General features: G+C 48.3%; 11 protein-coding genes across 11 annotated transcripts; 4 read left to right on the top strand and 7 right to left on the bottom strand.

Annotated features, from left to right (window-relative positions):
• Positions 1-1,456: 1,456 nt before the first annotated feature.
• On the top strand, positions 1,457-2,647 carry TrAFT101_008010 (uncharacterized protein; the record flags this gene model as incomplete). Its single annotated transcript, XM_024906821.2, has 3 exons — positions 1,457-1,661; positions 1,838-2,339; positions 2,416-2,647. 3 exons carry the CDS (start codon positions 1,457-1,459, stop codon positions 2,645-2,647), a joined length of 939 nt encoding a protein of 312 aa, XP_024758875.1.
• A 236-nt stretch (positions 2,648-2,883) lies between these two features.
• On the bottom strand, positions 2,884-5,639 carry TrAFT101_012045 (uncharacterized protein). Its single transcript, XM_024906822.2, has 3 exons — positions 5,524-5,639; positions 5,288-5,430; positions 2,884-5,216 (listed from the first exon to the last, which is right to left on the bottom strand). Exons 1-3 carry the CDS (start codon positions 5,561-5,563, stop codon positions 3,054-3,056), a joined length of 2,346 nt encoding a protein of 781 aa, XP_024758876.2. The 5' UTR covers positions 5,564-5,639; the 3' UTR covers positions 2,884-3,053.
• Positions 5,640-6,141: 502 nt separating this feature from the next.
• Positions 6,142-6,687, bottom strand: TrAFT101_008009 (uncharacterized protein; the record flags this gene model as incomplete). The annotated part of the gene is made up of 1 exon (XM_024909968.2): positions 6,142-6,687. One exon carries the CDS (start codon positions 6,685-6,687, stop codon positions 6,142-6,144), a length of 546 nt encoding a protein of 181 aa, XP_024758877.2.
• A 15-nt stretch (positions 6,688-6,702) lies between these two features.
• Positions 6,703-7,590, bottom strand: TrAFT101_008008 (uncharacterized protein; the record flags this gene model as incomplete). Its single annotated transcript, XM_066128204.1, has 1 exon — positions 6,703-7,590. The coding sequence occupies one exon, from the start codon at positions 7,588-7,590 to the stop codon at positions 6,703-6,705; it is 888 nt and encodes a 295-aa protein (XP_065984321.1).
• Positions 7,591-10,378: 2,788 nt separating this feature from the next.
• TrAFT101_008007 (uncharacterized protein) lies at positions 10,379-13,346 on the top strand (the record flags this gene model as incomplete). Its single annotated transcript, XM_066128203.1, has 3 exons — positions 10,379-10,848; positions 10,924-11,507; positions 11,613-13,346. The coding sequence occupies 3 exons, from the start codon at positions 10,379-10,381 to the stop codon at positions 12,701-12,703; spliced, it is 2,145 nt and encodes a 714-aa protein (XP_065984320.1). The 3' UTR covers positions 12,704-13,346.
• A 796-nt stretch (positions 13,347-14,142) lies between these two features.
• Positions 14,143-16,930, bottom strand: NUF2 (kinetochore-associated Ndc80 complex subunit nuf2). The gene is made up of 2 exons (XM_024900552.2): positions 15,546-16,930; positions 14,143-15,485 (listed from the first exon to the last, which is right to left on the bottom strand). Exons 1-2 carry the CDS (start codon positions 16,815-16,817, stop codon positions 15,369-15,371), a joined length of 1,389 nt encoding a protein of 462 aa, XP_024758881.1. The 5' UTR covers positions 16,818-16,930; the 3' UTR covers positions 14,143-15,368.
• Positions 14,336-15,162, top strand: TrAFT101_008006 (uncharacterized protein; the record flags this gene model as incomplete). The annotated part of the gene is made up of 1 exon (XM_024909969.2): positions 14,336-15,162. One exon carries the CDS (start codon positions 14,336-14,338, stop codon positions 15,068-15,070), a length of 735 nt encoding a protein of 244 aa, XP_024758880.2. The 3' UTR covers positions 15,071-15,162.
• A 425-nt stretch (positions 16,931-17,355) lies between the features above and the next one.
• TrAFT101_008004 (uncharacterized protein) lies at positions 17,356-17,718 on the bottom strand (the record flags this gene model as incomplete). Its single annotated transcript, XM_024906599.2, has 1 exon — positions 17,356-17,718. The coding sequence occupies one exon, from the start codon at positions 17,716-17,718 to the stop codon at positions 17,356-17,358; it is 363 nt and encodes a 120-aa protein (XP_024758882.2).
• Positions 17,719-19,192: 1,474 nt separating this feature from the next.
• On the bottom strand, positions 19,193-19,888 carry TrAFT101_008003 (uncharacterized protein). Its single transcript, XM_024904084.2, has 3 exons — positions 19,687-19,888; positions 19,509-19,613; positions 19,193-19,436 (listed from the first exon to the last, which is right to left on the bottom strand). Exons 1-3 carry the CDS (start codon positions 19,797-19,799, stop codon positions 19,238-19,240), a joined length of 417 nt encoding a protein of 138 aa, XP_024758883.1. The 5' UTR covers positions 19,800-19,888; the 3' UTR covers positions 19,193-19,237.
• A 397-nt stretch (positions 19,889-20,285) lies between these two features.
• TrAFT101_008002 (uncharacterized protein) lies at positions 20,286-24,504 on the top strand. Its single transcript, XM_024909970.2, has one exon. It carries the CDS (start codon positions 20,374-20,376, stop codon positions 22,414-22,416), a length of 2,043 nt encoding a protein of 680 aa, XP_024758884.2. The 5' UTR covers positions 20,286-20,373; the 3' UTR covers positions 22,417-24,504.
• Positions 22,586-26,538, bottom strand: TrAFT101_008001 (uncharacterized protein). The gene has a single exon (XM_024904086.2). It carries the CDS (start codon positions 26,016-26,018, stop codon positions 23,664-23,666), a length of 2,355 nt encoding a protein of 784 aa, XP_024758885.2. The 5' UTR covers positions 26,019-26,538; the 3' UTR covers positions 22,586-23,663.
• Between the last annotated feature and the right edge of the window lie 435 nt (positions 26,539-26,973).

Here is a 26,973-nt window from a genome sequence, read left to right as displayed (position 1 = left end):
AAACGGAACGCCGATGATGTGTAGCATTATTACCGGCAGCTAAGCTGAAAATCAGATCAAATTTCCTAGTCAGCAAAAGATTCCATCCTTTTGTGTTTTCCAAAATTAAATATTTGATTACAGCATTCATCATCTGCTTAGTCACCCCTTGGCAGTGCCTCCTTACAGGTGGACTCTAGAATTCGCCCGAACCCGAAACCCTGCGGACTTGCCGCCTTCTTCAGCCAAGCACATTTGCATTTGCAGCTTTTTTGCTAGTCATCGACGATTGCTTACTTCTTGCAGGGCGGCCGTTTTTAACCTCCACACACGCGTATAGCGGTTTTGCCTCGTGTGGAGAATTTTCCCTCTTCGCTACCAACGGGTGGCGTCTTCCGTTTAGTGTGTATGCTATGTACGTAGTAGCTTCGGCGCACGGGTTGGCCAGAAAGAGGCTCGTGGCTTTTGGCTTGCGTCCCGCTTGGTGATCCGTGGTGAAGATGCTGACAGGCACGCACAGGCGTTTTGCGTTATTGTTCACCTCCGCGATCGTCACCCACAATGGCTATTCGGACGTTGCGCCATAAGATGCTCGAGCGTTCTGGGGAAGCTGAACGATGTCGGAGTCTGTGAGGCGAAGCACCCGGGGTAGCAGTGATGAATCAAGCCTTCTTTGGTGTATGACGGCTTGATACGATACGACACGACACGAGGCTCTACACCGAGAATGGAAACAACTGCGGCCCAGCAGATCAGGCAGCTCTGTTTAAGCTTTGTGCAGCCCTGCCGGTGAAGCAGCAAACACCCCGTCGGACAGAAGAAACGCTGCCATGTGGGTTCAGTTCCTACAGTCATAATGAGAGACCGAAGAAAAAGAACGAGTTGCCCAAAGGTTGGTCCGGAAAGGGGACCATCCGGACGAATTAGATTTGTTTCTATACGCTATCTTCTAGCGCCACCCAAGGAGCTTAATTGGCTGGCGATGCGGCAGGGCAAGGATTGGAGGGTTGCATACGAAATCCCTCTGCCCTTTTAGCTGTTTTGGAATGGATGGAGCCGCTCATTGGGAGTTCGGGTTTGGCCTGAACCCCATGTATAATAAGGCGCGCGGGTGCATATTCCGTACATATTAGATTCAGCCCATTCCCGCGTGCTCAACCTTTTCTTTTCCTTCATTTCCATTTGCTTTACAAAAGCTCCTTTGGTGGAAGTCTCTGGTTGTTTGTTTTTGATATTTCGACTGTTGTCGACTTCTCCAGATCTTCACCAGTTCATAACAGGAAACGCCTTAAAGGGACCGAAGCTTCCGGACTCCGAAACCCGACGACAAAGAAGGCCCATCATAGGGGAAAAGCAGGCAGCAGGAGGAGAAGAAAAAAAGAAAAAAAGAGGGTTACTAATCCGATTACTTGATCTGGAAGCAGCATCCACCTTGTCGTCAAAAGAGCTTCCATAGAGTTATATCGACTCGCACACAATGGCGCGAAACGAGTGCACAGAGGTCTCGGCGCTGTGCCCGGTCAGCGCCACAGTCCTGGGATATTATCCTAATCTGGGATCGGGCATCTTTTTCGCCATTGTCTTTGGCATCTTGACAGTCGGTTCTGTTGGTCTGGGAGTATGGAAGAAGACATATACATATGCCATTGGCCTGTCCATCGGGTTGCTATTGGAAATGCTTGGTACGTGATTATCTCTGATCACACAACATTATCATTTCACCCTTTCATGTCTCTTTCATCTTTTCTTACATACACACACACACACACACACACACACACACACACACACACACACATATATATATATATATACAAGTATGATATTAGTTTTACTCTTGCTTACATACTCACAATAGGCTACATTGGTCGCATCCAGCTCAACTCCAACCCCTGGAATAGCGGCGCTTTCCAACTGCAGATCTGCGCCATCATCCTGGCACCAACCTTCATCTGTGTCTCCATCTATCTCACCCTCAAGCATGTCGCCATCAACCTCAACCCCTCCGTCTCTCGCATCAAGCCCCGCTGGTATCCCATCATCTTCCTCCCTGCCGACTTGAGCTGCCTCATTGTCCAGGCTATCGGTGGAGGTATCGCAGCTGCTGGCGGCGACACCAATCCTAAGCTGACCGAGTCCGGAAACCGTGCCATCATTGCTGGTGTTGCGCTGCAGGTCGTCGTGCTCATCGCCTTTGGAATCCTCAGCACGGATTACTATGTTCGAGTGAGGAAGTACATGACATTCCCGGAGGCCCAGAACACGGATGGATGGAAGCTCTGGCACGACGGCAACTTTAAGAAATTCCGTTATGCCATCTCTATTTCTTACTTTGTCATCTTGATCCGATGCATCTACCGGTATGCATATTCCTCTCATTCTTGTCATCATACATGTATCCTTCAGAATAGAAAACTAACGTACATCTACTCACAGTATCGCTGAAATGGCCGGCGGCTGGGGCAACAAAATCATGCAAGACCAACCTAGCTTCCTCGTCCTCGACAGCAGCCTCATCTTCGTCGCCACTTTTCTGCTCGTCTTCTTCCACCCTGGCATTTACTTCCCGCACATGCGCCGAGACCGCCAAAAGTCCATGCGACCTACCGAGGAGATTAAGCTGGAGAACGGCTTGTCATCCTCTGAGGGCATCAAAGTGGCTGCGTAAAGCTACTTTTTATCATGTCCCCCCTTTTTTTTGTGAAGAAAAGAAGTTAGAATGATGATGATGGATGGATGGAAATGATGTTCATTTTCGGGACGTCTTTTTCAGAAATTGCTCTGCATTACTTGCATCTTGGTTTTAGATTTGGCGTTTATTTTTATTTTTATTATCTCACTCTGGCTCAAACAACATCTGTCATGAGGATTTCATTGACTCAAAATACGGATTTTATGCGCTGAGCAAGATACATCATAGATTCCCCTTTTAGTAGACAGAATTCTTTCACTCTTTATACTTGTAATGTAAACGAATTTGCTCATTGGAACAATCAAGAATGAGAAACCGCCCTATTTTATACAAGACAACCACACGTCTTCTATTCGAATATGTGTCTAGTTTAATTTCGTCATCATGGCTTGACTAATCTATCCGTCTCCCCATCATCATCGCTATCGTCTTCCTCTTCTTCCTCTTCATCTTCCTCCTCCTCATCGTCCTCTTCTTCTTCACTTTCTTCCTCTTCACTTTCTTCTTCTTCTTCTTCTTCCTCCTCCTCCTCCTCCTCCCCTTCTTCCTCGGCTAGCCAATCATCCAGTGTCTTAGTCCTGAGACTCTCTCCAAGCCCATTCGACCTGCCAGCAGGCGCTGACCGGACAACCTCATCCAGCTTATCAGCTGCCGCAGCCGCAGGCCTGTCACTATCATAGCGTGACGCTGCAGCATCCTTTTCAGCCTCACGCAGACGGGGGTCGGGCTCTTTGCCAGGCTCAACCCAGTTAGGAAGAGCTTCGTAACCCCTAAGACCGTGCAAACCGCCACCCCCAGCTAAGACAAGAGTCGAAGAGCCCAGTAAGAATCCTTTTCTCGACTCAGAAGGGCTCGGAGCTTGGGGAGCCGGCTTTGGTGCGAGGAGCATCAGTGTAGCGAGCTGTGGCACAGCGAGTAAGGCACGATACATGCGTGCTCGGTCTCTTAGGTCAAAGGAGACATCATATCGGACAAGAAGCAGGACATAATCCCATAACCTTTCAATGGGATGCTTCTCTTCCTCCATAGGAGGATCATCCTCTCCCACTCTGTTCTTTTCTGCCTCGCTCTTACGATTCAAATGATGAAGGTAGACTTTTGCGCCCAGTAGCAATATCTGGCGCTTTGCAGCCTCGGATTCACTCGAAAAATCTTTGAGTAGAATGCGAAAGACGTCTGGGGCAATATTGTCTTCCCCGTTTAGGCCGGAAAACTCGCCAACTAGCCAGATGATTGTTGCTCTCGCTTGAGGGTCAGTCGCTGAGTCAAGATTCTTCGCTAGGCGCACTACAGTCCCTGCGTGTGCCTCTGCATCCTGTTGAATCAAGTGCCGAATGACTGTCAGAGATTCTGCGGCCAACGTTCCATCCAAGCTTGTGATCTGACTCAGGAGTAGCTTTAAACACCTGGGAGCTGTAGCAGCGTCGCCTTGCGCACATCGGCCAATAGCTCGAACCGCTTCGCGCACAAGAGCTTTGTTGGACCCCTGAGAGAAATGCTCCAGTTCCTTTAGAATGAGGCTCTTGACATGAACTGGGCTATGCGGGAAAATGAGCGTCAGCACCTCCAGCTTTAGCTCCCAAATCGGAGCACTGTCTGTCGCTCTAACTAAGAAGTGGCTCGCATACTTGACAAAATCAAGTGGGCGCACGAGACAGACCGAAACAATGTTGTATAAGGCGATTTGTTGTATGTCTTGAGCCCCTCTCAAGAGGGCAACTAGTGGGCCAATGGCGTACTTTAAATAATCAAGAGTTCCAACATCTACATAACACCTTGTGACAGCAACAACAACGCCCGAGTTTCGACTTTGCAGCAGAGGCCTGATACCGTTCAACAACAAAGCCAGATCAGGATCGAGTGATGTCGGCTGAGTAGAAGGTTTAGACGGAGTTGATTCAGCGTAAAAGTCGTCAATATTGCTGTTTTGCGTCTGGGACTGGGTAGTATCGGATGCGGCAGCCGGCTGAGCTCGTCGAGGGAAGCACTTTCGTGCATAATAGGTCATCAACTTCAGAGTTGCTAACTGGCTCCACTCATCCATATCAACAATCTTTTTGACTAGTCCACGGTAATGCTTGTGTATCAGATCGATCCTCTCAGGGCAAACTTCTAAGAAGGCCGACACCGCGGCACCAGCAACGTAGTATTGCTTGTCGCCTAGTAGCGTCGCCAGGTATTCCAACAGCTGAGGAGCCTGGCTTGGATCCAGCCGGTAGCATTTCGGGATCGAAAGAGCAGCGGCTTTGCGCACCAGAGGACTCATGTCGGCGACGCCCTTTTTGATAGCAAGCGACACAATCTGGCTGATGACGGGCACGCGAATGCCTGACATTGTCTTGAGGGCGAGAGCTCGGACTTGGGGATTCGTATCTGAGAGCGATTTTTGGATTGTGTTGATGGAAAGCAGAGCAAGGTCGGGCTCCTGTTCGGCATGGCGGATGAGGTAGATGTAGACGAGCTTCTTGATTTCGAGATTCGGCGAGGCGACGTTCTTGACGACAGAGGAGAAGAAGGGCAGAGTCTTGTGGTTCCGGTACATCATCTGCAGCAGCACCGGCTCGTCAGTCACAGTCCAAAGGTAGTATTAAGTATGAGATGGCGAACGAAACCTACCGCAATGACACGCCGCAGTCCCTCCAGCACCTCTCTCTCGTTGCGGCTGTCGAGCAGCTTGCGCATCTGGTTGCGATCCAGCGGCTTGGAGCTCGTTCGGATGCCGCGCGTGGCCTGGGCAGCATCGAGCGTGAGCTCTCTGGCTGCAAGTTGGGCACATTTCGGTCAGCTGCTTGATACAATCGAATCGAATCAAATCAAATCAAATCGCAATCGGCGCGGGGCTTGCAACTCACCAGCCTCCAGCAGGCCAGAGATTCTCGATATTGACTCCATGGTGCCTGATCAGGCCGAAGACGGAGGTGGAATGGCCCTTGCCAGCTCTTGTTGACGCGGGTGACGGATGAGTCTCGTGGTTGATGGCGTGGGGTTGGCGGGAAGAAGCAGCAGTTGTGAGGATTGCCTGCTTATGCAGCTGGGAGGATGGTCGAGATGACGTGGTTGGCGCTGGATCTACAGAAGGGGCCAGCTGGGGTTTAGCGCGGCCAGCCCACTAACGGCGGTTATCGTGCAGCTACAAGCCATACAAGCTAAGACGGCAGTTCATTTGAGCTGATGAGATGGCGAATTATTTCCTTTGCAAACTAGCTAGGATATTAGAGTATATGGATTGCTATTTGTTTTCCTTCTCAGCCCAAGATTCTGTCTGTGTTCCGGATCTATTTTGGTTGGCTCGATCAAGAACCAAGGACAACCCATTTGAGTTCAACATCCTATCTACGTGAAACAAAATACTAATATCAAGTTTAGACAATCAACGATGTTAAATATCTATGGCCCAAGATACATATACATTGATAACAATACATGTACCCGGCACTTTGTCACAGCTTACTTGTGTTCTCTCGACCAAGTCATTTTGCTTTCTCTTCAATCTGCATTGGGTGCCGTACATTGAGGCATCTGTTGTCTCGGCTCATATCATCAAGGTTCCATAAGCTAGTATGCAAGTTGCGCCGCAAAAGGTTATCCATGCATGCTTGTCCATCCAAGAAGCGATTATGATAGGTTGGGACAAGGCTGGCTTTAATGGTCTCGCTGCCATCTCGAGTGACGCCAAAGAGGATGGCCGTTTCCTGCTTCCCGCTGTCGGTAATGGGCACGCTCTCTTGTTGCTTTTTGAAGTGCTCTGCAATCATGGCCTCTGTCGATGTGCCACTGCAGCCATGGGTGTAACGCAAGGCAATCATAGCAAGGGCGGAGTAGAACTGATAGCACACCCAAATTTTCTGGACTGCAATGGGCATCCAAATGACCGAGAAGAACAAACCCAGAGGGAAGAGCAAGCCAAAGAGAACCACCATTACGATCTGTGCTGCTTCTCGAAACCGATTCCGCTCTGGGTGTCCATAATGGACGAAAAACTGTTGGACGACAGACTTGGTGCCTGTGAGAAGCATAAAGTTGTCTTCATACTAAGGACAGTGAATCTCATAATCCCAAATGTCTTCGTTGAGAGATGCGAGCTCTAGAGGTTCAAGAGGCTTCCGGTCTACTGCAAACAAGGCACTGATAAGGCGAAGAAGCAGGGGAGCGAGCCACCATAGCGCCCATAGCGACTTGTAATAGACCGCTATGCCAATAGCTGCAAGTATAGCGGATGATTCTGTTGCAAAGATTGCTAGAAAGGTTTGGAACGCTGGCCGTCCAACGTCTGCTTCAACAAATGGCATCTTAGACTCTACGTCTTGCTTTGTGGCTCTGGTCAAAGTCAGATAACTGACGGTCACCTTGGCCCGAATCTCGTCTGGCCTGGGATCGATCTTCTCAGGGGTCTGATCGGTTGCCTGTTGCGTATCGGAGCTGAGTATGGGAATCGGAACGTAGCTCAGCGCGCGAACCCAGAGACAATTGCGCACTGGCTCCGTCTTGATCTTTTGGCCATTGCTCGTCCAGCTGGTGTAAGTCCAGTCTTGATCTGGATAGAAAGCAGTTCCAAGCATGTGGCCGACTCGTGCCCCCCTGAATAAGCCATGAGCGAATATGACATCGAGGGCCTTGAGCGCTATGATGTGTAGCGGCCCGCCCATGGGCATCAAAACGGCCAGCATAGGGATCGATTTCAGTGTAGCATTCGCATAGGACCGTTGGGGCCATAGCAGGCGCTCAAAGATTTGACCGGTAGCTGCCTCCGCACCGACATATCCGAGGACAGCACCGACAGCGCCAAAGACTCCCGTATCAGAATCGGCCATTTTGATGGCATATTGCGAGCCAGAAAGTGAGAAAAGCGGCGAGTTTGCAAGCGAGAGAATGGTTTGGGGATGGAATAAACCCCAGATATTGGCTGGTGAGCGTTCCATGGTTGTATTTGAATGCAATAACTGCCGTGTCGAGTTATTGTATTGCGATGGCTGCAGAGAAATGGGGCAAGAGAAGGTTTAGTAGATACGGTCACACAGCGATGGGACCAGGTCATATAAATGAACGCGAAGCTGCATGTAATTTATAAGTTGTTGAGGTCGCCGGCGCCTTTAATCCAGGTTGTAGGCAGGACGAAGGAATCATGCATAAGAAGCAATGCCTTAGTACCTATTCATTGCCAGCTACGTAACGGATATGTACATGTAACTATCCAGCTCCACCTCAAAGTCACACAGTGGCCCTATCTTCTAGGACCTAGAGGCAACAAAGACTTTCAAATTCAGCGAAGAGCACCAGCCCTTACGGCTCCGCTTCTCCCAAGATTTAAAGTAACATCCCATAAAACTCCCTTTGTTCATTTGAAATGTAGCAAACGCCGGATCTGAACCAGCAGTTTCTATCGCCCTTTTGCCTAGTTATGGCTTCATTTAAGTAGATTAGCGTTTACAAGAAAACAAACAAGTAACAAGTTACACAATGTTTGGGCTGGTTGGGCACCCGGATAGATAAAGCGGCGGAGTAAACTTGCTCAATGCACAGGATACATGGGGGAGACATCAAGTTAATACGCATGCGGCCCATGTGATGTGGTCATAGACTCAACAGCCAACTGTTCAGCTGCGTCTCTGTGTAAGGCACGGAAAACATGTACCAAAAAGTCAGATGCAACATACTGTGCAGCCCCAGTAACTTACCCATATTCTCTTTGGGCCCCTCCTACATGAATCGTAAAATATTCTTCCTATTTTAAAATTAGTGGGCTGTGTAACTCGCTGGGCAACAGAACTTTTATATTTAGAACAGCTTAGCACCATACAATGCGGTGCATAACTGGATATTCCATTTACGAAAGAAGCTATAACGCGCTCTTCCAACTAGTGTGTAGCTAACATAAAAATGGATTATATCTTGGCTGTTGTAAAATAAAAGCACATTACGTATTTGAGAATGTAGAATAATGAACTCGTTCATCTTGTTATCATTGAAAGTAAGCAAATATTGCTAGGCTGTCATCTTTGGAACACAAGCATGCGGGAGAAAAAAAAAAAAGAAAGAAATAAAAGAAAAAAAGAAATAGTAGCTAAACACTTCTATCTATCTCATTGTCATCTTCCTCTTCGAAATATGTTCTCTCTTCAATTTCTTCCTCTTCCCCCATTTTTTTTCCCCAAAAATTCCATTTACAGAATTGTGATTTGCTTGTAAAATACTGTCCCGAAAACAAAGACATTCTGTAGCTGGTATATTAACAATATCTTCAACTCTAAAGTGTGGCTAAAAGCGAATTAGAGAGGGGATGAAAAAAAATTAGAAGTGAAACTTACAGCGATCGTACATAGTATAGAAGAGAAGGTATGGAGAGAACTTGTAAAATCACGTTTGACTTCAGAAGAAAGGGTCTCCTGAGCGCGAATGCGGGATACCTTCGGGGTAGAATCAATCGGAGATCTATCGTCCCGAGATGTTCCTTTTCCATTAAACTTCTCTTTTGTATTCTGTTTCATATCTCGGTCTTTTTATTCTCGTAAAGAAGTGCGTCCGAGAATCTATAGACGCCGCATCTTATCTTAAAAGAATATCAGCAATGAGTTCTCCAAGCACAGAAAGCGATGAACCTGCCATATTTAGGCGCAACACCCATTTCCAATTGCCGACAAATGGATCTGTGGCCATAGTCCGTAAAGAGGCTAGGTTTTCCACCTTCGCAGTTGTTCTTCTCGTGGACACATCGATTAAATACATCGATTAAACTTGGGACTACCCGCTACCCTGACGACGTAAAACATATGTACATACTTGAGGTCGCGGTGCAAGAGGGCTTTTTCATACCCTCTTTCTAACGGCGCAAATGGTAACAACATCTCTGACAAGGACTTTGGCTATTATTAGATGGCTTAGAATCTGCTAGAGGAAGAATTATCCACGGGTTGTCATCCTAGGTTTTTGATATTCCAGAACATGCACGTAGAAGCAGCCATCCTTGATTGGTAGCTAGAAAGATTGTGATTAGGGCCACCGCAGATATAACCAAAATAATAATGTACATACCATAGTGTAAATGGAAGATATATATACACACACCCATATATATATTTGTTTGCGTCGGCGATGAATCATGAGCCAGATTCTGTTCAATAGCTATCCAGCCTGACTTATCGTACTGTATAGCAAACGAAGCTGTCGTTCTGAAAAGCAGTCTAGAAACGAGATGGTTGCATGTTCATGTCTTGTATAAAACCTGTTCAAAAACTGTTCAAAGGGTGAGATGGCCGCATGTTCATGTCTTGTATAAAACCTGTTCAAAACCTGTTCAAAGGATGTTCAAAATATTTAGTAAAGCGGCGATTATAAGAGCTAGGTTTCTTCCAAATGGCTATCTCATTTTTTGTTTTCGATTTTTTCTTGGCTAGCAAAGACATACGATCCAAGACCCTTCTACTCTCTCCGCTCGTTACCTGCGTGTACGACTTGTCCGTGGCATAAGCACAAAGCCTGTTTCAACGAATCGCTAATACGAAGGAACATATTGAACATATTTTGACCAGATTTCACCTAATACGAGCGAAGTTTATAAAACTTCTAAGCTACTATACCTATTGCAACATTTCATAGCCCCTGTTGCCCTGTTGTGTGGTATGTTATTGGTAGAGATTTCTGTACACCTGCCATCCTTGGTGTGGCATTTGCGTCTAAGTCTTTACTAAAGTACCTAGGCATATATTAAGTATGCCGCAAAGGATATTCGAAAGAACTTCGAACCTAGAGCCTCTCAAGACACAATCGAAAGCCCGCTCCCTGATGTCATTCGTCGAAGATGGCTATGTCTCTGTAGACTGGATGGTGGCGTCCAAGCCAGAAGCCGTGGAATCTTGGGTAGTGCAGAGGATTCGATCATTGACTAATTGGTTCCGTCTCCAGCATTTTGTCTCTGATGGCTATGCTGATCTTCTAGGAGAAGAGCAGCGAAACTCATACCGGCTGCTTTTTGACTGGTGGACAGCAGCTTACGATCGCCCCGCAACCTCTCTCCTCTACTGTTCTCAGCTAGAGTCTGTAATTCATCAAAATCCACGCTTCAAACGCTATGAAGATGAATACAAAGAACTGTGGATCTGCATACAGAAGCATTATTCAGTGACACTTAGCCGCTTGCAGCCCAGAGATACAGGTCTTGATGGATGGGGCAGAAACAAAGAGTGAGTCAATAATCCTGTAATAACCACATCCGGAAATCCAATCTTGATGCTTACTTACCTGTTTTTCTCAAACAGAATTGGACTTAGAAATAGTGCTTTGAATGACCTGGAGTGGTTCCGATCTAATCAAATTGTTCCTATACATTCCGATTACAATGAGGCCCTATATCAACTTTTCTTGATCGAATTTTCCGACTTTCGTATCTGTATTGATGAAGCCAATGAAGATCGATCCGCACTACGAATCCATAGGATACATGCGGCAAAGGAGGCCTATTACCAGCAAACCTCAGTGCATTGCTCGAAAGTAAACCCCTGTGGTTCTGCTTTTCTGCGTGGCTCATTTATTCCCATGCTTCCAAGCAAAAATGTAGCCGGATTTGCACACGAGTATTCCTGGGTTTGTTCAGTCGAAGCGTCTGATCCACACTTCCCCCAAACAATTGACTGTGGCCCTCGTATTGCAGCATGCCCATGGCTCAATAACAAGAACGAAGATCCATTTGGCCTTGACGGATGGCCCGAGTATCTATGGCATGCAAAGGACAGACGCTTGGTCCGAACTCGGGACTTGGGGCTAAAGAGTCCTGCCTATACTGCAATCAGCCATACATGGGGCAGATGGATGAGTGAAAATGATGGATGCTTCGTACCAAACGGTATGAAGTATCGTGTACCTCTGAATACTATGTTCGATATAAAATCCCTACCGCAAAGCCTACAGCACCTTGGCACCAAGATCGATACCGATTACGTATGACTAGATCTGGTCTGCATACCACAGGGATGCAAGGGTGAAACGTTAGACAAAGAACATAGCAGCCTAAAACAGCAGGAGATATCACGGCAAGGCTCCATTTTCCGCAATGCCAGGCGCACCATTGCCTGGTTCCATGATATTGATGATTTTTCTTGCCTTGAAGGGCTCATAGAAATAGCCGCCTTGTCAATGATTGGGGTCAACAAAGGATTGAGAGAAGCAACTAAACATACACGAGAGTGGAGAAAGGCTCGAGCGCTTTCACACATGGGGGATGGGCCAACAGGACTCTTTTCACAGCCAAAGGATACCCCGAAAGGGCCAGAGTTCAAGCTATGGAGCAAGCAACAGACGGGACATGCCAAAGAAATGAGCCAACCAGTTAACTTCTGGTTCACGTCCCTGTGGACACTACAAGAACTATGTCTCAGACCCGATATGTGGCTGGCGACATCTGAATGGAAGTTTCTTTGTTTGGAAGAACATACTCTGTTACCTTTAAATGGGGTTCTATGTATCTTTGGCAAAAATAAAAAGAGCCTCTCTGGCGAGAGGATCACGGAACCATGTTTGATTGACGCAGTATCCGAATTGCGCAGATGGGAGGTGTTGACCGGCTTAGGCGAGCTCCTAAGCCTCCGAAGGGTTGATATCCTTCGACTTGGGGACCAGCGGTATTGCAAAGAAGCGAGATCAGAGGCCATAATGTCAGTTGTTGGTGCCACACGGTGGTACGATCGAGTCGTAGCCGGCCAGTACGACCCAGAGTCAGATTTGATTCTGAATAAGTACTGCAAAGAGTTCATCAACGAGGTAAAACGCTTGATTCCGACCGAATTTTACACAAGTTATATGAAACATGTGTCCATACATGAAGATGGTCGGATGAAGGCAATAAATCCTTTTACCAGTTTCGATGGCGAAGGCACTGCACGCAACCATTCGGCTTCAAGCTCGGCTTGCATATGCGGCTCTCTTATGCCATTTGGCAAGACGGGTCAACGTTACCGGAGGAGTCCAGCGCCCGGCCTAAGCAATATGCAAGCACACAACTCGGTTCTTCATGGACAATTGACACACTCGGCCGAGTTGTGATAAAAAGAGCTTGTATGCTAGCTTCAAGACGTCACGCAATCTCCATAACAAGAGATCCTCTCAGCTGCAACATTCCAAACACTCTAACAAATACGAACATCAATAATTTCGTCGGAAAACTGTCTATTTCTATCAATCACAAACGTTCCAACTTCACGAACCTGCCTGATCTATATAAATGGGCTCGAACAGAAGAGTTTGGGGTATATCTTGTCGTTAGCTCAAGCCTTCTCGAAATCGCGGAATATGCCCCTGGATTTGGTGTAACGTCCTTTCATGGGTTGATCCGCGGTATAGTGCTCCGCGATGTGGAGCAAGAACGTGAAGAAACAAGGGGATCCCGAAAGCTAGTTTCTATAGGAACCTTTCATGCAGTGCCATGGACAAAGGCCGGTGACCGATTCGAGCTTCCGGGAGAGTGCTCAGTTGATTGGATTGTATTATAATCTCCAATCAATGCTTTATAGAGGGGCACCGCAAGGCACATGCAGCTTGGTTCAAAGTCGGCTGGGAAACCCCTTGGTAGCAGGACTATTTGCAGATGGATTCAAGACCGCGACCGACTGCGGGAAATCACTATCGGACATTTTCAGTTACATAGTACACTTTTTACACAAGAGGAGGAAACTACCGACCGCGGCAGATCACGACTATTGGATATTTTCAGTTGTATAGTACACTTTTACACACAAGAGGAGGAAATACAACGGCTACGGGCCGCCTTTGGGCCTAAAGTAAAGCATTCGGGTTCTTATTCCTATGGTTATGATATATACATATATATGGGGCTTCGTGAAGGATATTACAGAGGCAGTATTCACTACCTATGACTTAGGTTGGTTACATAGAGAAATGGAGTATATGAATAAATCTCAACTAGATAATATGAGTCAATATCTAATCTGCTATACGTTCCCCAGTATGCGTATCTTATAGGTACATGTATATGCGTACAGGCTATGTCAATAAGCATGTGATATCCTTTTTGTATGTCCGCTATAACTACAGTGATTGACTATTGAGAGACTTAAGATTGAATAGCTACACATGGCGGCATCTTATTGGTCATCAGTATAAGCATTAGCTGAATCAAGAAAGTTAAGAAACAGTGCCAGATGTATCGTTGAAAGCCCATGTCACTACATGTATATAGACAAGCCGCTTGCGTTCCACCATGTTCGAGTCTCTTACAATGACGCATATTCAAATCCTTATTCTGGAGCAAACTGCAGTATCTGCCCTTACATAGAGCTCAAACCCCGTCCGTAACGGACTGGGGTATCATCATGGCAGATATGGAGATGGTTAAGCCAGTAACGGCGTTTGCTGCGCTGAGACACGCCCGTAATAGTATTCTCCAGAGTATATTTCGGCAGAGTGATCAAGTAAATGTGAGAGATAATGAGTAATGCTATAATTTCTGTAAGTCAATGTAAAAGCTCTTATTCATATTGATTATCCAAATTACATGAACCATCGAGTTTGTGTAAATGATGGCGAGGGTGGTGAGAAGCGCGCCACGGGAAAATCTCGGGAAAGCTACATGTACCTGTCGCCATAAACCACACTTCACTTACACGACACCGATTGATGTTTTCCACAACCCACAACCACATCTACGAAATCCTCATCATGCCATCATCATCATCTTCTTCTTCCAATCCTACAGTCCTCTCTCCATCTACTCCATCCGAACTCCTCCAATACATCGTCACCCATCACAGACACCCAACCACAATCCTCATCGGATGGCCCAAGCACACATTCGTCGAAGCCCTCGCCGAGGACGTCAACTTGCAGCTCTACCTCCAAGCACAAACAGCAGCCGAGAATAGCGACAGAAACAAAGAAGAAACACCATTACTATCTCCAAATCATCCTCTACAGCGCAAAACTCTGCTTCAAACCGCCGTCTCACGGCACATCCGTCTCCTATTCGTCCCCAGCAGCACTCATCTCCGCGCTTTTCTCGGTACTTTTTCCGCCTCAGATTCCAAAATATCGCCTCCGCCATCACAGTCATCATCATTATCATCATTATCGGACGCAAATGTTTCCGAGCCGCCAATGCTCATTGTCTACGGCTTCTTGGAACTTCACCGCGACAGCATCGAGTGGTCAGCTCAAGGCATCGGCACCACAGCGACGTATCTCATTGAAGCAGCTGCGAGAAACTCCTTCAGAGCAGCTGTGGTAGAGCCCAGAGGTGCCATGGGTTTTGATACTCTGGACGAGTTTTTGGATGAAAGCGTGCCCATTTTAAGCGGCACTGATATGAAGAGTGATGGGACGTGGAGTGGACGCACAGTTCCGGTTAAAAGAGTGCTCGCTCGCTGGTTCGAGTTTGAGCGGCAAGACAGAGGATGAGGCTCGTTGAAAGATTAAGATGAGAGTGTAAAAATTGTAAAGAGTAATATTCAAGTAATGTCCGGTTCCTGTCAAATCCATCATAATCATGCTCAGAACATCGTCAGTCAATCATCCCACGTATAAACAAGATTTTCCATGATAAGCCTCCAAACCTCAACGCCCAAACCGTGGTATCTCTATCTCAGTCGCTTATATACGCCTTTGAAGCCTCCATTTTGTCGCCGCATTCCAACATATACAGCCCATCAGGCTTTGAAAAAAAAATTAGCATCATTGTTTCTCCCTGAGTCGTACTTTAGCCGACTGTCTGTTCCATCTCAGTAATGTATAGCTTGATGTGAGCTTCCATCTTGAGATACTCGTCATATGCCGAATGAACTTCATTCTCGATATTCTCCTTTAGATCAAGCATCTAGCCACTGTTAGTATCGCACTCTGATACTGAATACAGCACAAGGGGCTGGTTGCATACCTTCTTCTCTGTCTGCTCAATCCTCACTCTTCGAATCTCCATTTCTTTGCCCTTGTTTGTCTGTTCTTCTGTGAGCTTCTTGTGTGTGGCTCGCAGCTCATGCATCTTCTCCTTGGCATCTTGCGCCTTTTGGTTGCTCTGCTCGCGCAGCTTCTCTGTCCGCTCGTTCCATTTGGCAAGCTGTCGCTTAAGCATTTGCTCTGCTCGCTCCACTTCGCGCGCATTATTTCCTCTTTCTGATAAGGCCTCGCGCTGCTTTGTGTTTTTGGCCATTTCCTCATCCTCCTTGGCCATTTCCATGGCAATCTCTTCCAGGATTTTGATGCAAGATGCTACATCGCTTCCTACTACGCCAAACGAATCCGCCGACGTTTGCAGCGCTCGAGCTCGTCGGTCAAGTGCATCAATACGCGTCTTGTCGTTATTGAGAATATCTCGTAATTCTGTTAGGTTCTGTTGGAGAGCGGACGGGCTTTGCAGTACATATGGCCGCAGCTTGGCGCTCTCTTGCTTCATCGTGATCTTCTCTTGCGTCCTTTGCTCCAGCAAAGTTGTCAACTCGCCCTTTTTCTGCTTCGCTTCCTCCAATCGTGCCGCAACCTTCTCCTGGCTTCGTCGCAGCTCTAGTAAGCGCCTTTTTAGCTCTTCGTTTCGCATTGTCTTCTCTCGCACCTGAGCCTCCATAGCCTGTCGGTTGTTCTTCATGTCCTCCAACCTTGACTCGTTGTCCTGGTTCTCGCCGTACAGAGCCTCTATTCTCGTCTTTGTCGATTCAGCTTTGTTATAGTGCTCGTCAATGACGCTTGTCTGAGATTCTCGAAACCGGACGAAGTTGATGAGATAGCTGAAAATCTTGACCAGACGCTCGTACGTTGGCTTGTATAAATCATTGAAGCTGAAATCTTGGATGCCGCACTCCACCAGCAGCCGCCGTAGCGAGACAAAAAAGCCCATCAGGTTGCGCGTGTCTGGTGAAACGACGTCGGCAAACTCGCCGCAAATGTCCTCGGCTGCGGCGCGCATTGCCGGTTCGACCGTCTCGCGAGTCGCATTCAGAAGTAGTTCGGCGAACCACTCAAAGATCTGCTGGACATGCGCCGGGTTGGGTTTCTGGAGGTCGGCGATGGTGAAGTTGATGCCAATGTCGGTGATGCATCCCACGATCTCGCGGTCGGGCAGTCGCATAAACGCGTCGGCCTCTTCTTCCTTTTTCCTCGACCGGGATTGCTGCTGCGAGGCGGGGATGATGCTCATCCGCGGGTTGTATGCCATTTTGATAGCTGGAGAGCGCAGTCTGCACGGATCGAGCTTGTTGCTGTTGAAAATGCAATCAGTCGACGGCCTGCACAAAAATCATAATCCCGTGTCGTGGGGTAATGTCTGGTGCTAATATGCGCTGATGTAAATACGCCAAATGGGGTTGCCGCAGAAACTCTGAGCACATCACGTGATGCTATACACTGCGAAGCCAAGATGACTTGAGCTCAAGAATCTTATAAACGGCATTGATCACCGGCAGTTCTGATTTTTCTCATTAATGCTCAAAACGATTTATTTTAGAGAATTCGAAATCTATTCGGATCTGGCTTACGGCGTCGATATCCTACAAGTTATCGGGACTCTGTATTCAAAATTTAACATCAGCTTGCAGTATTGGATGAGATGAAATGTCAACGACCGTTAAGTACGATATTCTGTGTTTGGGAGCTATATACAGGTATATTGAGAGCTATATGCAGGTATATTAGGAGCTATGTACAGGTATATGGTGAACTATTATGTTGTCATCTGCCTCTGTGAACAGATGTGGCTAAAGGATAAATCGGGCTTTTCTGTCTACCTCTGCCCCCAAATCCACCACGAGAATACGGATCTTCTCTGTCACGTATGGTATATGTTCTTTTTTAATCCAAAGATCCTCAAATGTTTCCCTTGCCATCCTGCCGGCAGTGTTCTTTACGTTTACGGCCCCGTCACCACCTGCTTCTAGCAGAACCTTCATCATGCCGTCGAATTCACTCCTTAGTTTCTCTGGAGGTACATAGCCTGGAATAAAACGCCCAATTGCTGCTTCATGTAACGCTGTATTTCCCTTTAGGTTCTTAATGCCTACATCAGCCGCTCGGTCCAAGAGAAACTTTACAGCCTCGACGCGATCCCACTGCGAGGCCATTTTGTGCAAACTTGTGTTGCCATTTGCATCACCGTGAGATAGATCCTCTCTTTCTGTATAGAGCAAGCTCATAGTGGCTGCGTCAAGCGGTATGCCGTCGTCGTATCGGTCACATAAGAACTGAAATGGTGTCCTCCCCTCGTGGTTTTGAATGCTTGCGTCCACGCCGTTTTCAAGCAAATACTGAAAGGCGCCTTTATAGGTGCTTGTTAATCGGCCATAGCTATGTGCCGCATAATGCAGAGGCGTTTCTCCATTGTTGTCTTGGGCATTGACAGCACATGGATTGCTTTCTACCAGCAACTTCAGAGTGTCCACTGCCCTTCTAGTAAACTCTGGACTCTCTATTAAGCTGGGATGAAATCCTTCTTTACTTCCACCCACCGCCTAGTGGAGTGAGAGGCGTCCACAGTTGTCGCGCCGCGAAAAAAGCTCGGCAGCATCATCAACAAGCGTACAGATGTGTTGAGGCGGATTTCCATCACTGTCAAGGCAAAGGGCGTCAAATTGGCGGTACCGCGACGTCGATACGGGAACGAAATTTTCAGCCATCTTGCCAAGATAATGCCTTTATTCCAATGCAGAGTTGTAGCACTTTTGTTGGGTAGCCTAGTACAGTTAGCTGGGTATAATTTAACTATTAAAGATGTAGATATGTTGGCTATTGAGTTAAACGATAAGTGTTTACTTCTATTAAACCAGGTCCATGACTCTATGTATTGGCAGGATGATGATGTAGAGGGGTGAATATAGTTTGGTAGAAAAGTTTTACGGGGGTCATTGAGGCTCAGTGAAAGCCATAATTTATAAACACATACGACTTACTCCATATATAAATATGCTGTTGGTTGTTACAAACTAATCCATGCAACTAAACCCAAATCGTGGCCCTTCCATGTCTTGTATGCATGATGGTGAAGAAAATAACAAGACGCCCAGCCTGTTTCTGGCACGGTAGTGCATCTAATAGCACTTTGACGGCCTTTTCAAGGTCATATGAGATTCATGTGATTAAAGGAGTTGTTCTGCTGGCCATAACTTCAAGAACCGCCACAGCATATTTTTTCTTTTCTTTTACACAATAGAGAACACCGGATAGCAGACAGAAGATGATAAGTTAGATGTAGACAAGAGACCATTGCGCAAGGGCTACATGGCAGTTACACACCTGTTGCAGCGCGAAATATTACTGAAGAACACAGGCACCGCCTTAAATGCGCATATGACTTATTTTCAGCATAATACTCTCCAAGATCTTGTTGATGACCGGGGAGAGAAGGCTTCAGAGTGATGAGGGCTCATAAGGGGGTGGCCTATCCGGTGTCCATGTGTCAAACGAATCCACTACTGCACGCGGTCCTCTTGTGTTTCCTGCTTGAAAAGGACGTGAAAACTTGTGATTAAGCTTAAATTGATTCACCCAAGCCGCATCCACCTATACACCAGGTCTAGCACATTCACTGTATCTTACACACATCTAAACTGCCTCCATTATCGTCTTGTAACGCATTCTAAATCTCTAAACATTGAGTTTCTTCAAATTCTGCAGCAACATAGGCGGGTTCGCGCCAACCATCTCGTCCACCTTTTGTCCATTCTTGTAGAACAAAAACGTCGGCATGGCGCGGATGCCCAGCTCCTGGCTCAGCTCTGGCAGCTCATCCACGTCGAACTTGACAAAGTGGACCTTGTCCTTGAACTCTGCTTCCTCAGAGGCTCTATAGTTTTGCATCTTTCATTAGTGAACTTGACGATTTTCATTTTTTTTCTGACATGTAGTAACAACGCACTTTTCCAGGATGGGAGCAATGGCCTTGCATGGGCCGCACCAGGTTGCGTAGCAGTCCACAATGACCTTGTCTTGCGCCTTGATGACTTGCTTGTACTCTTCAGCGCTTCATTTTTCTTCTATTAGCATATGCTGTGTTTTTATAGCTTGAGTTAATTTTCCAAGAGGGCGCAACTCACGTCTTGACGTAATGAATCGCTTGAGCAGCGCGGCTGGCGTGGAAGAGGCGCTGAGATGCAATGCCTTGTCGGGCGATTGAGAGAGCAGGACGGAATGTGCGTGTTGACAACATGATTACGGCACTAAAGTCACTGAAGAGCTGTATATAATGAATGAGAATGGGTTGGTTTATGGTGATTTATAAGAATGAAGTTGTGCTTGTATTCCTGGTGGCGTTCTAGATGAGTAAAATATTCGGGGCCGCTATATGAGGTAAGCCGGCATCGCTGTATCGATAAAATGCACCGAGGCCAGCCACGGCTCAAGTTGACCTCATGACTAAGTTCCAACTGGTTTCCAACACCAAAGCTATCAGCATGTCACAAGGAGCAATTCCCTAATGCTCTTGAATGGCATCGTGAAGCCTTCTGTAGCCATTGAGTTTTATTTAGTGTCTTGCTGGATGCACCCATGCAGGCAGTGGCGCAGTCAGCGTTCCTTCAGCCGCCGGCCTGTTCTGAGGCCTTTCAAGGCTGCAACCGCGACAGGGGGCCATGAAGCGATATATAAATCATCTGTCACAGATTATGCAGGTTGTTGACTTTGACTTTCTAGACATACCGTGTATCATTATTAGCGAAACTTGAATTTGATTTTATATTTTATACTCCCATCGAATCTCTGAATCTGAATCTGTGAAACACGCCATGACCGCATTGAGGAAGCGCCGCACTCCATCAACAGCTTCATCTCAACCCAACTCCATCAAAAGGGCCAAAAAGTCCACCCAATTCCATCACTACCAGCCTCTACAGCATCTCCAGCAAGAAATAAGACTCCTCCAGCTGTTACCAGGAAAGCCCGGCAGTCGCATTGCCATCAAGCTGCTCACCGTCTCGCTCAACGACAACCCCGAATATGAGGCCCTGAGCTACTGCTGGGGACCTCCTCAGCCCTCGTACGACATCTTCATCCACGTCAACAGCAGTGAGAACAATGAGCATCAACCAACCGAATCCATTTCCTCATTCCCCGTCGGCCGCAACCTCAGAAAAGCCCTCGACGACCTCCGCCACCAAGACCGCCCCCGCCTCATCTGGAACGACGCCATCTGCATCAACCAAAAGGACAATGTCGAAAAGGGCCACCAGATCCAGCTCATGCACCAAATCTACACGCGTGCCAAGGTTGTCTGCGCCTGGATAGACCACAACGTCCGGCCCAGGACCTCTGTCTTCGACGACCTGGAGAATCTCGGTAAGGGGGTCGAGCTGGATGACTTCTATGACCCGTCGTATTGGTATCCCGTGGCGGACATCTTTCGGAACGAGTACTGGCGCAGGCTGTGGATTCAGCAGGAGCTCATCCTCGCGGCCAAGGTGGATGTGTATTGTCGCCGGGATGTCTTTTCGGGCGAGCAGCTGTTGGAGTTTCAGCAAAAGGTCAATGTGGTGAAATCGCAGCGGACGAGGCTGGGCGGGCCTGAGTTTGTGCTTTCGCGCTATATTGATGGGAATACCAGCGCTGAGCCTACGCCTGAAATCTTTGGCGGAGGTGTCATTCAGGCGAGGATCAACATGCGTGAAGGACGGGAAGCTCAGGAAGCCTACTCAATATCGCTATCATCATCTTCATCTTCTTCTTCACCACGATCGCCTACTTCAGACGGCCAATCTCCATCTCCCATTCACGGCTTCAAAATCACCAGAGGCCTGCTTGCCTCCTCCCTCCTGAACCTCTTCCTCCAGTCTTCCAGTGTCAGGATGACAAATCCTCGCGACCGTCTCTACGGCATCCTCGGTCTCGCTACAGACATTGCCCACGGCCCTGGCCTTGAAGTCAACTACGATGCTTCCCCTATCTGGGTCTACGCCCAAGTCTTCCGCCACTTTATCCACCGCTACAAAAGCCTTAGCTTCCTCTGCTTCAACAAGAGCAATCCCAGGGGAAGTTACACCTCCCGCAAGGGTTTCCCCAGCTGGATGCCTCACGCTGACGTGTGCTGGAGCTCCGTCAACGCAAGCAAAGCCTGCGGCGCCATGCTCGCTACACCTCACATCGTCTCCATCGACTTGGAAACCCTCTGTCTTCACGCACAAGGCATAAAAGTCGACACCATAAAGCACATTGACCAAATCAACGGCGACGGCCGTGGCTGGACCCCCATCCCCGAATGGCTCGACCAGATGGAATCCTTCTGCCGCAAAACATGGCCCGATGCAAATAGCTCATCATCTCCATTGCATGAAAGAGACGATGTCACATCACTAATGTTCCCCTGGCTCAGCCCCAAACGCTACAAAAACATGTGGAAGCTTGACAAACCAGACCCCGCGCGCCGCGTCCACCTCATCCGCAGTCTCCTCGCCGCCGCACGTAAGGCCGATCAGAAAGATCTCTCGACAGGCGACATCATTCGCGGCGGATACACGCCCACGAACATCATCCCGATGGACGTGCGCGAGGAGTGCCACCCGTTGCATGTGGAAATCAATGCCGTGGTGCTGTTTGGTACGGAGGGCTCACGCGTTGGTAGCATGGCGCGGACGAGCGATATTCGGGTCGGTGATGAGATTTGGATCTTGTTTGGGTGCCGGATGCCGATTATGATGAGGCCGAAGAAGGAAGAGGGCAAGGGGTCGAGATATCAGGTTATTGGGCCGGCGGTAGTTCCGGGAGTTATGAAGGGAGAGGTGATTAAGGATGCTGGAGAGTCTGTTGATCATGGCACGACGATAATACTTGAATAAAGGACGTTGTTGAAACGAGGAGGCTCTGATGAGGATCAATAGATCTCAGCTAGCTAGAGCTTAACCTTAACCTTGGCTTTGTTTTCAGCATATAGACGTTGGTATATGCCGTTTTAGACTGCCATTCTAGACACAGCATAGCGAAAAGAGAAAAGCTCAGAATTCATAGCACAATAATATATTATTTCACCGTGATACTTTTTCACCCTTCTTCTGTCGCCATATGATCAACACTGACATTAAACTATATACAAATCCCGTCAAACTCTGAAATCTCCAGATTGCAAAGCTATGGTGCAAAAGAATTTGACCAAAAAGAGCAATAACATCAAACCCAGCGCCACAGAATGAAGCCTCTATAAGTTAAACTCTCTTTTTTCTTTTTCTTTTTGAAATCAGGTTTCTTCCCTCCTTCAATAACGGTAAATTCAAGAACGAAAATCTCCTCTCTCACTCTACTTCAGCCTCAAGCTTGAAGAATAAGCAAAGTAAAATCACGTCCCTTGGAATAAAAAATCGTCTTCTTCTTCCTCTTCTCTCAGAAAGCTATTCCATCACCTTCGCCAGATACCGGTAAAAAAAAACTTTTCCCGGCATAATGCAAGCAACCTCCCTCCCCGAAACACACAAGACAAGCTGCGAAAGAGGCCAACAGCAAGACCTCTTTGACAGAGTGGGTATCAAATCTGGTATATGTGCCTGTAACAAAAATAAGAGTAAAAAAAAAAATTACTCTGGGGAATCAAAAAAGGGAAAAATCAATCCAACGCCAATCATGTTCGTCAAAAGGTTGTAATATACAACAAAGACGTTTGCCGAGAGAGAGCAAAGTCCAAAAGGGGCGTGGTCCGCCGCATGAGATTCCAGTTACGAAGTCGAAAGAGCCTCCCAATTTAGCCGTTACTTTCATGTTATTTTTTGCTTTTTTGCTTTTTTTCTTTTTTGCTTTTTGTTGTTCCTATCTGCGGTAGGTATGCCTTTCGTTTATTTATTTTTTAAATTGTTTTTCAGGCTTTTTTATGTCGATTTTCCGTCATAATGTTAAGGAGAGTGATAATGAAATAAATGAGTGACTCGGGTCAGTTTCAGGTAGCTAGAAACAAAGGAAATTCGTCAATAAAGCACCATCGTGGCTACAGACCACGAAAAATGCTCTTTTTTTTAATTTTCCTTTTATTCTTTTTTTTTCTTTCGCGTTCGGGGGCTCTTTCGACTGTTGTAATCGTAGTATCAATCATGCGACAAACCTATGCACCATTCGGGTTCTCTTGGCTCTTCCTCGTGTCATCGGTAGATGTCCGCGGTTGTATCTTCAGCAACTTTACGCTTGACGGACGGTTCACACGCACGCTTGAGGCACGCTGCAAATCAGCCTTTTCAATGCTTGGAGCAATCTGAGAGATGGGAGAGATGGGAGACTCTAGGTCTTCCTCGTCTCCCGAGTCGATATTGAGCAGGCCTTCGCGGCTGCGGATCGTATCGCGGTTGTGGTTGTGTGGGACAAACTGCGCTTGGGCACCAACAGCACCCCACCTGACTTCTCCTTCATGCATCAGCTCGTCCTCATCACTGCTTGGACGACCCTCACCCGAAAGGCGAGTGTTGAAATGCAGAGTAGTGGGGTCAGGGCTGAGGCGTGACATATAGTCATCTTCGGTGATTTCAAGATCCTCGTGGGCGCTATTGGTGGGAGACTCCGCCCTGCGTTCGTGATCTTGCTGTCGAGATCGGGTCCTATCACGTATGGATGACAACCGCTTGCTCCGCTGGCTGTTAACTCTTCCAGAAAGCCAGGATCCTTCAGAGTCGACAGATGCCAAAGACATTGAAAGTTGAGGTTCGGCCGAATGGCTACCGTACATCTTGTCTCGCGACGCAGGATTTTGAGGAATGTCTATTGAACGATGGCCTGAAGTTGGTGTATCGTCTCGCAGAGTTGGAGGATTGGTGTTGGGCTCTGTGCTGGCAGATCGATACTCTGCCACGCTGGGCAGTGATGCCTCTGCTTCGGGCGACTGAACGCGGGATTCGGGGGGTGATAGTGGGAGTTCTGGTAGGTCTTCTCGGAAGCGAGATCGCATTCGCTTCGGTGGGCCTGAACCCGGTTTGGAGGATAGGTAGTTGCCTGTAAATGATGGAACAGGCGACTCGGCGGTGCTTCTAGCTTGAGCCTGTGCTGCGGACATTTCTTCGCGTGAAGTGTTTGCGAATGAGGATGGGCCGGCAGGGCTTCGGCGACTCTTCCCCCATCTAAGCAAGGTGGAGAAAGAGAGGCGGTTAGATTTGTTACTGGACTCGGAATCCTTGCGCGTTGTGCTCTCATCTTCCATGGCAGAAGATGTCTTTTCCTTGTCAGAATCAAAGGTCGAGCCAGATGTCGACATCTTTGGTAGAAAGTTGCCCTCAAGCCTAACAGCGGGCGGAACGGCTGGAACACGCTCTTCTGACTTGCGAGGAGCCTGGGGTTGTTTTCCGGCAGCGGTGGGCGACTCTGCTTCGCGCGGTGCTGTATCGATTCTGTGAAACGTCTGCAAAGGTTCCGGGGATTCCCTCAGCTTGCCCTTATCAGATTTCTGTGAATATTCCTCTACGTCAGACATTGGTTCTGGAGAAACGCGCTGCTTGGAGGATGTCACTACAGTAGACGGGGGATCTATGCCTAGACCGACCTCTCGTCCCATGACGCCGCGGTCGAGATTCTCGGGCGGCGGCGTTCCTGTTTGCCTGGCATTTTCTTCCTCCCTCTTCTGCTTCTCAGCTTTGCGTGCTAGCCTCCTCTCGGCCTTTTCTCGCTCGCGCTGTCGGTTCCTCTCCCGTCGTCTTGTATCTCTTTCCATGAGCTCGCGCAACTCGCCGGCGTTGAAGTCATCAGCCAGGTCATCGATGCGTTTATGCGCTCTGATTGTCTCCTCGTCAAAGGCATCGAGCCTCTTCTTCTGAGACTCGGATCGTGTAGGCACAGAAGCGTGCGACGGAAGCAATCGTGCGTTGCCCTGATATTTCAGGGTCGGTCTCGGCGCGAGGGCATCGAGGGCGGTTACTCGATATGACGAGTAGTTGGAATCGGACGAGAGGCGGGAGGTGATTGAGATGGGCATGGGCAACGATGCGTCCGAAGTAGGACTGTCCCACGGTGCTCTGGCGCCCAGAGTCTTTGCTCGCTTGTTCTCATGCTTAGCGCTGCGAGCAGTGGCCAAGGTGTCGGTAGTTGCTCGTGCTGGCGTGAAGACGGTCATGGCCCTGATCTCAGCCTCTCTGGTGGGATCCTGCCGCTTCCGTTTGCTGCTCTTCCTCCTCGAGGGCTGGTTGCCGCTTCGTTTGTGGTGCAGAGTTGGGACTCGGTTCTCCAAGGAGTGGATTGGCGCATTGGCGCTCCCCTCGGTCAAAGGGTCGTTGCGGTCCGCCCGATTGGCCCGGCCGACGTGGATTGCATCTGGGCGATCGGGCGAGAAGCTATATCTCGGCGCAGCATCGCGGCTGGGCCTGGAGGCAGCCGACCTGGCGGCATTGCGTGGTCCAGCGCTTTCGGCAGCGGAGAGGGCCGCGCCAGTGCCGCTAGAGCGTTTGTCGTGGCCCCTGGTGCGAAACGGCCACAGGGCCATTCTTGCTAGCTGCTTCACCTCGAGGGTGAAATGCCCCCCTTTTGCTTTACTGGCGAGTCGTCTTAATCCCTAAGTGCAGATCCAGTGAGGCGTGAAGCAGCATGATGGTCGTTTAAGTCTCCGCCGGCAGATGCGCATGAAGCAGTAAGGGGTCTGGATGCGAAACACATGCCACGAGGCGCGTCGTCCGAGGGCGTGGAGATCAGGCGGCGGCGACTTGCGACGAGGACAGGCCGGGGCTGTTGTGAATGTGAATGGCTAATACGAATACAAGTGGCATTCGACGATGGAGGAATTGGAATGAGACGAGATCCCGGACCCGCCGCAGCCAGGCATGTAAGAGAGAAGCTCGTCTCCCTCTGCTGAATGGCTAAGAACTACTCGGGTTGAGATGGAAGGAAGAAGAGACTGGCGGGTTTTCCTTTTCGTTTGTTGGAAAATGTCAGGCTATTGTTTTGTTTTGCACTTGGCCAGCATCTTTGCACAAGAAAGAATCAACTGGGGCCAAGAAAAAAGGAAAAAGATGTGAATTGGTAGGGTTGAAAAAAAAGCAGAAAAGCAGGGAGGCGAGTGGGTGGCAGCGACGTAATTTAGCGGATGGCACACACGCAGAGGGACCCTGTGGGCGCTGATCCGGCCGCTAGAAGGGCCAGGTACAGGTACAAGGCCTGGGCCTGGAGTACGCAGTGGCACCCGCCGGCCTGTGCGCTGGTGGCTGCCGGGGCCTGTTTTAGCGCCACTGGACGAAAACTCGGAGTCGAGGGTCCCAGTTGGGCAAGTCGGCAGAGGCTGCTAGCACGAGTGCATACATAAGAATAGAAAGAACAGCACCTGCAGCGTGAGATGGCGGCGATTCATTCCAGGCCGATGGGGATGTTCTTATGGGGTTCCCCAGCGCCATCGATTCCCACAGCGCCATTTCCTGGCGTTGGCACCAGCACCGTGAGTACAGTTT

The sequence above is a fragment of the Trichoderma asperellum genome, chromosome 4 (genome assembly GCF_020647865.1).
Source record: "Trichoderma asperellum chromosome 4, complete sequence".
Lineage (NCBI taxonomy): Eukaryota > Fungi > Ascomycota > Sordariomycetes > Hypocreales > Hypocreaceae > Trichoderma > Trichoderma asperellum.
Note: the sequence above shows the minus strand (reverse complement) of the source record. Positions and strands in the feature narration are given on the sequence as shown.